The sequence below is a fragment of the Cornus florida genome, unplaced genomic scaffold (genome assembly GCF_030987335.1).
Source record: "Cornus florida cultivar Cherokee Brave unplaced genomic scaffold, ASM3098733v1 CherokeeBrave_3.0.0_Hap2_Chr08, whole genome shotgun sequence".
Classification (NCBI taxonomy): domain Eukaryota; kingdom Viridiplantae; phylum Streptophyta; class Magnoliopsida; order Cornales; family Cornaceae; genus Cornus; species Cornus florida.
In genome coordinates this window covers 8,603,493-8,614,047 of record NW_026775578.1, presented here as the reverse complement: position 1 = coordinate 8,614,047, position 10,555 = coordinate 8,603,493, and the positions used below count along the sequence as shown (strand labels likewise).

Sequence of the window (10,555 nt, the reverse complement as noted above, 5' to 3'; positions counted from 1 at the left end):
CAAATTAATTTATAAAATAAAACCTTAAACAAAAATTTCAATAATTCAATCTTTAAAATCAAAAAAAAATTATAAAATAAAACCCCAAACAAAAGTTACAAAAATTAAATCTTTAAAACCAAAAAAATCCAAATATGAAAAGTGTTAAAACATAGCACGATGAGAAATGAATTATCTTGTTTAAAAATTTGACTTGGAATCTATTATCAAAAAATTTGAGTATTTAAAGACTTGTGGAGCACAACTTATATATATATTTTGTAATATTTGAATTCAAATATTTATCTAGATTATGTTATTAAAAAATTTGCTTAACAAAAATTTATGTTTAATTTTAGTCCACCCAACAGCCAAATCCTGGATCCGCCCTTGCTACACATCCATCACCGGCTACCCCACCCTACACCTCCATCACCACCGCCACCCGCCACTGCCACCACCTAAAACCTCTATTACCACTGCCCCACCCAACACCTCTATCACCACAACTCCCACCCAAAACAAAACCCAAAGCCGCAAAGCCCAACTAAAAGCCAATCCATCTCACTGTACGTTCCCAAACTAAGCCTACAGCTCGTCATTGCCAACAACTAACGCCTTAACCGTCGTCGACAGGGAGCCCATCTCCTTCTGTCATCATCCCTTTACTTGAAGCAATCGTCCAAAACGGAGCTCAGACACAGATCAATAAACTGATCGGGGAACAGAGGAAAACGGCGACGATATCGATAGGGATGAAGACAACCAGACGGCAAAGAACGAATTGCTTCCACCGCAGCACCCCCATCCCTATCTTCGGTATTTCTCGATCGCTAGAAATATCTCGTCGATTTCAAATCTCTAAAGAATAATGACCGTTGATCCCAACGCCAATACTACCGTCGCGAACGCAGCTAAGCCGTAGATATGGAGCAGAGCATCGGAAACCATACGTTGTTGTCGCCGATTGTGGAACGATCATCCTCGTAGCCGCCGTGTCGCAGATCGTCGTCGTTGACGCAAACTGTCGCCACTGCTGTAGATCGTCATCGTTGTTGCAAATTGTTGTCACTGGCGCTGCCACTGCCGAAAATTGCTTCGATGATCAGCGGATCGTTCTGTGGTGTGGTGGTGGTGTGGTGATTGTTTGGAAGGTGTTTTGGAACTTTGACGGGGAGAGGGAGTGTGTGATTTGCTCAGTGATTTTTCACGATGAACAACTTTCCGGGTTTCGCCGGTGGCTAATAAGAACCTTCGACCATCTTGTGATGGCGATGGTGACTTGAACGACAGTGGAAAGGGGCGTGATGGTGATGTGCTGCAGCTGCTACTTATTATTATTATTTTTATTATTATTATTATTATGTTGTAGATAGAGGAAAGAGACAGAGAAAGAGAACGAGTGGTTTGGAATATTAGTATTACATAAAGGTTTTTTTTGCCATTTTAATTAATAGAAATTTGATATATATTGTTTTTTAAAAAGTTACTAATTTGCCTTTTTAAATTTTGAATATTTAAATTTTAAATTTTAAATTCAAAAAATATGTATAAAAAAATATGAAATATATTATTAAAAAAAATAATAATAAACATAATATTTATTTTGAGACAAAGAAAATATTAAATTATATCAAAAAAAATGAAAATAAATAAGTCAATTCACACGTGTCAGAGTTCAAATAACAATTTAGGGGATGAGTGAAAGTTAAAATCAAATTTTTATTTAGGTAAAATATGATTTAAGAGTGTCGGTATAATTTATTCTAAAAAGATTTTCTAATCAAGGTGGAGTTTACCAAGTTAATATATCCACTGGAGAAGTTTTCCAAAGGGCTAAGGGCAGGCCCGAACCATCCCTAGCCCCTCTCATTGGGGCGTAATGTTGTCCTTTTCCTTTGAGGACTGGCCCAATATGAAATGGTCTATAAATCAGGCAGTTGGGGTTCTGGGTTGGGCTAAAAAAACAAAAAGAGGGGTCAAGTACGTGCAACCGTGATCCTCTCCAAGTGTCCAGTCAAATCTTGCTTTTGAACTCCAATACTTCAATTCTGATTCAGATTTAATCACCTCATTATCTTGTAAGATTTCTATATATAGATACATATATATTATTATAATTATAATTATGTTCATTAATGCCAATAAATAATAAGTGAAGACTTAAACATAAGTATTGAGTATAAATCATGTTAAGTTAATAATATTGCCGAATATAAATATTTTTAAGTTTATAAATTTATTTTGATCAACAGGGTTGATATTCACAGTTTATCTTTATTTTCTTGTCTTTTCTCTAATATAAATGACATAAATATTCATATTTTACCGGATTCTATTATTTATGAATTAGCAAAGTTAGAAATAATAAATTCATTTATTTTGAAATTTGAATGCTTTTATAAAAAAGGAATGCAAATATTGTTTCTCTATCTTTTTGTGCTCTAACTCTTTAAAGTAATAAATCTAATGATCAAAATGCCGTTTTGATAAAATATGAAAGTTATTCCACGGTCCTTTTTATGTATTGTGATTTATTCTCTCTTTGCTCTCTTGTGATTAAACTCTCTCTCTTCTCTTGTTCATGGTATTAATTGAAAGTCTCGAATCAAACTATAAAAAAATAAAATAAATAGTTACATGCAATATGTAAGAATCAAAACAAATTTTAGTAATGACGTGGACCAAATTTTCATCTTTAACAATGCCATTTTTCTTGATCAAGTAATGACCGATCACCATGCTGAAACTCATTAACATTATGTGTATAAAGTTGCTAATGGAACATGCAAGGATTGCAATGGATGGAATTGGAGGTTAGATGAGGGATGATGTCATGAACAGAGAATTTTATGTGCTTGCTCTCTTTTTGCAGCTCTCTCTACACCATATATATATATATTTGGTCTAACCGAAAATTGCTTTTTTGGAAGAGAGAATATGTGAAAGATTATAATGGGATTATTGACAAATCTCAAATTTTATATGATTCATGGAATTGTTGTTGATTTATTAATATTTATTATTTCTTTATTTATTATTCGGTAACTATCCCCTTTTGTAAGGCCCTAAAATTATTACTTGCTTACTTATATTATTATTATTATTATTAACAATGGTACTTTATTTCCTCATATTATTGATTGGAGGAGCAATTTAATAGTGGACATTTTCTTATAAAGTATTATTAGACTCCTCCAACCAATTTGAAAAGATTCATTCTAAAATTTCCATTCCACTTTCTATCCAAATTTCTAATTCCATCATCATCTGAAATTTTTCCTCCCCTTCTTCCATGTTTTTATTGAACACATATTTAACTAAAAATTGTAAAAACTAATTTTTAAATCATTTAAAATTGTACAATAGTGAAAGAAAATCATGGTCTAGCTAAATTTAACTCTCGAGCTGGAGAGTTTCGTAATGAGAAAATTGGAGTAGCCTCTGACACATGTTGATGTTGCCCTAGCTTCTTGTACGGTTCTACCATTCAGCCAAAATTCACCCACTTTAACATTTGCATAGTCAGAACTCTGTTAACGTCCATATATTTTTTAATCTATATGCGTCGAACCAGGATTAATGTTCAGGAACCTTCACGGCCTCGTGCACAGCTGAAAAATCAAGGTCGCCCAAACCCATGCTTATGGCTTTCTTGAATGCCTGCATGAAGAACGAGTGAGTGAATTAAATCATCAAAGAGCTATGGTAACCCTTTCATAGTTAACAGCTGTGGTTAAGCCAAATCCTCTTAAAACCAGCCGGATTCAAGAGTTAGTTTTGCAGTTATTTTATAAACCCACTAAATCATCGAGACAAACAAATTCAGGTTAACCCATTCTAAACAAGATGGGTTCAGGTAGGGTAAAAAGTTTTCACCGCTGCTTTAGGCATTAAAGCTTTTTCTTGATCAATTTTAAGGATACATAATAGACCTTGGGTTGTCTTTCCATTTTTTTTTTCCTTAGTTGGTATTCACACACCCATGCCTCCACTGAGGCTTGAACCCCTGACCTCCCTTTGAGAAGTAGGGGCTTGGTACCGCTGGGCCACTGGCCCGTTGGCGGTTGTCTTTCCTTTTTCACAGTCAGCATAACATTTGGATACAGATACAGAGGTGAAGGAAAGGTCTTACCTCATTGGCAGCAGCTGCCACTGGCATTGATATCCCTTTCTCATCCCCAAGGGCAAGAGCCAATCTCATATCCTTCTGCTGGTGTTTCAGAGGAAATGCTGGAGAGTAACTGCCCTGAATCATGGTGGGTCCTTTCATCCTGAACATTGGATTAGCAATTCCACATAGGTCCTGCAAGAAAGCAACATATCAAGAGTTGCTCAACACAAATAGACGTCTAAACAAAGATTCTTGCATGCCATCTCACCAACACATCCAGAAAAGTATGAGGGTTCAATCCACTTCTGTCAGCCAGTACAAGTACCTCTGAAAATGCAGTCATCATACTGCAAAGAATTCAACCACTATTACAATTTAACCAACATAGCCCATGACCACGCGGTGAAAATTTTAAACATCTTGACAATGTTATATTGACTTGCAATAAGCATATCACTTCTCTAGAACCACAGAGAACTTCATAATTATTTATTCTCTCACACAAACAAACTAGATTACATGTCAGATTAGCATAGTATAGAAGAATGTAAAATAGTAGATACTGGAAAGCAGAGGGGCACAGATGGCCTAAGGGGATTCCTTCCGACTTCAGATGACAGAAAATATAATATTTTAATCTTTCCAACTTAAGGACATTGTAAAAAAATAAAAAATTTGCCCACCAAAACTTTCTTCTGTCAGCCTTTTGCAGTGGAAGATTCAAGTTACTTGAGATATCTTTTCTATTATCCACGACAACGAGATGCCCCGGGGTGTGAAAATGAAGTGAATAACACAAGGAGACAATGCAAATTGCTGTTTATGTAGTATGATATTCAATAATTATCTGTTTATGTACTTAACAATATATACAAGTGCTATTAACATTTCAGGATATAGATTACAAATGTATATTGGAAAAATCCCCCACATAATATCATTATTTAATTTTAATCTACCCAAACAAAATAGCAATGTTCAGTTGTCACAATCTACATTCTGAAATTGTTGCTCTGGAAAGTGGAAAATGCTGAAGAAAACACTCTAATTCAGAAATATCCTTTGTGCAAAAATTAAGTAGTACCTCCCCATTATCATGTTCACAACAAGTTTCGTTTTTGCTCCATTTCCAACATGCCCAAGGAAAAATGGCTTCTTCCCCATGACACCAAAAGCAGGGAGTGCTTCCTCATAGAGTGCCTGCAATTACAAATAAGTGAACATGATAATAACATAGAATGTTTGCAGCCTGCATAGAACAAAAGACTTGATAGCAATGACTGTGAGTGTCCTAATGTCAGCATGCCAGCATGTATATTTATGTTAAAAAATCAACTTAAACATAATTTTGCCCACCACAATGATTCAAGTTTAGAATTTTAGCTCCCTCCTAGTGGCGCTGAATTAATGCCTAGGCAAGTGGTTAGGCATGATTGAGCATATTGTTTCCTTTCAACTAGGTGACAGGATTCTGGGTAATCTTGGACCAGGCACTCCATGCTCTAACTCATATTTTGACCAAGCTCGTCATAAATAAGTGATTGAAAAATTTAGGATAGCAGATGTGTAAAACTATTATTTAAGATCCATAAGCTTGTCATTAATGGATGTACACTTGGAGGCTTGGAGCTACTGCCTGGGCAACAAATTTAGGCCTTATCCCATGCTCACCTGGTCATTTTGATGATTGTTCTTCCTTTAGTTTCTCAACACGTATTTCAACCAAAAAGGAAGAGTATAAGAGAAGAAAACAAAAGGCAACATAGCAAGCCTATAAATACTAATCCTACAAACTGCATCTGCAAAACTGAAAGTAAATTTACCTTCACCCCAGCAGCAAGAATTACCAGTTGACCATCTTCAGCAGGCTTTTTGCTACCTGAAACTGGAGCTTCAAGGAAAGAACCACCTTTTGAGGTGATTGCCTGTATATATCAGAATCATTCAAGTATCAGTTCCACATATAACGATTCCATTTTCTTTCTTTCTTTTTTAATTCTTACCAAACATCAATTTTTTGTGCAAACTTCTGTGATAAAAAAATTTGAAGAAAAATTTCATCAAGTGTTGTAAAATCAATTCCAAATGCTTATTATAGTTCAAACATTGCTGATCTTCAGCAAACAGCTCATCAACAACAAAAGAGGACACCACTGATGATCAAAAAGCTCCATATATATGGTATCGTGAGAACTATCAACCCATCTATTATCACATGTTTGATAGGAGGAAGCTGATTCTTTCTTTCCTTCTTGTCTACAAGGAAAGTTAAATGCATAGGACCAAAAATTTTATGTTTAGGAACAGTAATTCGTCTAAATATGCCACTTTCCTTAGTTTAACTGCTAACACCTTGGATACGAAAGAGCAAATATCCTTTTGCCTTGTGGAAGCATTTTAGAAACTTAAAAATGTTAAGAGTCACAAATTTTAATATAAGTATTTACAACCGCTTTATTTTAAAAGAAAGTTAAATGCATGGTGTCAAAAAATTTATGTTTAGGAACAGTACTTCGTCTAAATGTAACTCTCTCCTTAATTTAACTGATATCATCTTGGATATGAAAGAGCAGATATCCTTTTGGCTTGTGGATGCATTTTAGAAAGTTAAAAATGTTGAGCTACAGATTCTAATACAAGTATCTACAACCGCCACATTTTTTGGCAGAAGTATAATTACAGTAAAAAGAAAGCAGGACAATTAAACAAGGAAAATGAAGCAGTATTAGTGGCATCCAATTTAACCTCGCTGATCTTTAAAGACGTGTCAGCATCAACAGTTGACATGTCAATGTATCCTTTTCCACTGCAAATTTGTTCGAGAACACCATCTTTATCAAAAACCACCTAAGCAAAAACAAAAACAGGGCATTCAATAAGGTCAGTTAAAATGTTGATTTTAGAAACACCAACCTGATTTACTTACCGAAAGAGCTGCAGAAGGATCAGACAGCATCGCAATGGTATATTTGCACTTCTTAACTACGGCTGCAGGGGTTTCTGCTACTGAAGCTCCATGCTCCACCAGCTCATCACACTGAAATCAGAAGAAGGTTTGAGTACAACAGGCTTTGCTTCAAATGTGACAAGAACAGAAAAAAGAATTTCAATTGCTTGATTAAGTTGGTCAGACTTCAACCCTCTAAATCAAAAAACATAGATCAAAGTGCACATGCGACATGCCTCATGGTTGCATAAAATTATTTGCTAAGCTTCAAAAGTTAGATTAAAAATTTTAGTTCGACAAGGAAGAAAGTAAAATGAGGGCAACCGGCATTCATTCTTTGGACTGACTTATTTAAGAGAACTATAGACATTAAGCTGGAACAGAATCAGCTCTAATTATAAAATATTTGTTGTTACGGTGGAGTAAAAGGAGTTAAAAGTTGTCAATTGATATTAGAGAATTGAAACTGGCAGAAGTATGTTAAAACGGTTAAATAGGGACCAAATGCAGGGAAAATCATAATCAACTTGTTTAAATGTTGGTTCATACAAATAATTGTAAGCAACAAACCTGTGATAGTTGATTTCCAAAAAGAGTATTGGACTTCTAATATGTGGTGTAGACAATTAACTCTTTACTTACTTGAATTTATGGGAAAATAAAATAAAAACATTGCAGTTTCCTTCAGGAATTCAATTAAGTTCGAAGTTGGGAGTCACTGTTGAGGGTATGTAGTTTGATTAAATTGAGAACTGTATCCTTGTTTTATGTATACTTCACGTAGGTGACTGCTTTTCATTGGGGAAGGTATTTTAGGTGCCATATCTCAAATTAAAGAAACAACGTCCAACCTAAACTCAACAAAGCCTTGATTCAACAGTTTGGGTTCAATTACATGACAACCTGCTTAAACATTCAGTCTATTTAATGCTAAAAATTCAGTAGAACCACATGCTATCATATTTTCCTTTTATTATCTCAACCCAATTTAGTTTTAGTAATTTCCCTTGCCTAACATTACTCTCAATGTGATACGTGCCAGTCTTCCTCATTGGTGCGTTTCTTGGTCTCCACTGAAATCATCTTGTTAAATTTTTCCAATTTTTATCTCCAAGGCATTCATCATTCCTCTATGACTGAGGTACGTAGATGTTTACCAATTTTGAAAATTGTCTTTGTTTTTCTTTTTTCTATTTCTCCATGAATAAGTTCATACATTTCTTTTTTATTTGTTAGTGTTTATGATCTATAATATTAAGTTAAAACTCATACAAGAAAACTTGAAACTAAGCACAAGGATGCTTCTGCTGACAAAGGTTTAGAAAATTATAATGTTATTGGTTACAGGCATGTTACCAAGTTAACAAGTATGTCCAAGAATTTATTTCCCTCTCGGGGAAGAACATCAATGTAAGAACTTTCAACAAAATAGGTTATCAAGAAACTGTAGGTAGAATATTGTTATCAATTCCTTTTAAAAAATAATTGAATGGGCAACTCCTCCATTCCAAATTGCTGGCAAGTGTAACTTGGAAGAATATTAAGAGATTTAGAATTTAAGCTAAATACTGTTTATTTTGAAGTACATGTTGATGCCCTAAACTCTTCAGGACATGAGCGAGAGAAGGGTAACCAGAACTTAGTGCACATAATTTGGGAGCCAAAATCAAATTCAGCTCATATGCAGGCACGGATGAATTTTTTATATTTTTATTTTATACCTTAATTTTTTTAGAATTTATGAAGATGCCCACTAAAATTACAATTTTCCGCCACTGAATTTTTTTATTTTTATTTTACATTTTATACTTTAAATTTTTAAGAATTTATGAAAATTCCCCCACTAAAATTAAAATTAAGCCCATTGTTTCTTTTTTTTTTTTTTTTTTTTTTTTTTTTTTTTTTGCATTTTATACTTTAGACTTTTGAAAATTTATGAAAAAACCTAATTGAAATTATAAAAATAGAACCACTATATAAGTTTGCCCCCACAAATTAAAAGTCCGCCCCCTTATAAAATTTTCTGGGTCCATCACTCCTCATATGATATTTGAAGTTTTGGAAGTACTCGAGGATGAACCACTGAAGAATCCTACATTTGAAGGGCTACCATATGTAGATTGGGATGAGTCACATAAAAAATCATCACCACAAATTTTGTCTTTTATGCTAACAATGATTGTATCTATACATACATCAGCAGAATAATGAAGCACATCAATTTCAAGCAACCCACACCTTAACAAAAGGTTCTATTAAAGATAATGGCCAAGTAACATAAAATGGCAAAAACATAACTCATCATCCACGCAGCAAACATACATACATATACATATATATAGAAAGAGAGAGGGTATACCCTAGAAAGAGTCCGGTTCCATACAGTGACCTTGAAGCCATGGCGCAGTAAGTTCATGGACATGGCCTTCCCCATGATTCCTAGCCCTAAAAACCCAATTTCCTCCATTCCTATTTTTCTTCAGTTGTGTGGGCAAATTCTTCCTCTCTCCACTGCTTTAAATCTTCTCTGTATCGATACCCTGTACGAATAAACAACCATAGTGCCCTTTTCACCCACAATGACAAAGCATTGCAATTAGGGTGCAACTTGGGCCGGGTAATTCGAATTTAATTTGAGCCCAGCCCGATAATTTATAGGCTTGAACAATTATTTTTACAAATAAAATTAGACTTGTATTGAAAAATCTCAACTTGAATTTAATTAGGGTTGGACTTGAGTTGAAGTGTTAGTAATCCGAGTTAATCAAAACCCGAATTTTAATATTATTTTCATATATATTTTTACTTTTTAATACATTATATATAATATTTAAATTATAATTATTTTTTTTATTTTCAACTTCTTTTGTTAAATCTTAACTTATTGTATGTTAATATTTAGGAGAATTAATTTTTTAAAAATTTGTTTACAATTTATTAAAAATTTACAAAAAATCGGTAAACTTTTTTCTTATTTAAGAATAATATAATCTAAAACTAATTCAATATCATATTAAATTTTCGATGTATGGATTAGCCATATAAGTAATTCAAATTAACCTAAAATTTTTATCAAGAATCTAAGCCCGAGTTGCTAACCTGAATTTAAAAATAGAAGGATGAGTTGGACTTAAATTTAATATTTCATATGATAAATTGGGCTCAAATTATATCTCAAATTCGCTCAATCCATCCCAATTGCAGTCATAATTGCAATGCAACAAAGTAATGATAGTGATTTCTTCTTATTTAAATACATAAATTTTTTGAAAGTCATTTTGTCTTCCTCTATTGTGGGGCCGCATAGGGGAAAAACGGGTACGCACACGCGCATCAGACAAGATTTATACTTCCCAAAACAACTACTCTAAATTTATTTTTTTTCTTGCAATTTACTATGTACATATGTAACATATAGATCTATTGTATATGGAGATTAGGTTAATTAGATATTTATTTACGATATTGAATAACTTTTATTCGCAAGGTAAAAAATAATTGCATTATATAATTAT

The 10,555-nt window shown here is 33.7% G+C and overlaps 1 protein-coding gene across 1 annotated transcript; it reads right to left on the bottom strand.

Moving 5' to 3' along the window:
* Positions 1 to 3,294: 3,294 nt before the first annotated feature.
* LOC132269230 (glyoxylate/succinic semialdehyde reductase 1-like) lies at positions 3,295 to 9,602 on the bottom strand. Its single transcript, XM_059770343.1, has 8 exons — positions 9,400 to 9,602; positions 7,020 to 7,130; positions 6,839 to 6,940; positions 5,917 to 6,018; positions 5,178 to 5,293; positions 4,362 to 4,440; positions 4,115 to 4,285; positions 3,295 to 3,642 (listed from the first exon to the last, which is right to left on the bottom strand). Exons 1-8 carry the CDS (start codon positions 9,505 to 9,507, stop codon positions 3,559 to 3,561), a joined length of 873 nt encoding a protein of 290 aa, XP_059626326.1. The 5' UTR covers positions 9,508 to 9,602; the 3' UTR covers positions 3,295 to 3,558.
* Positions 9,603 to 10,555: the final 953 nt, after the last annotated feature.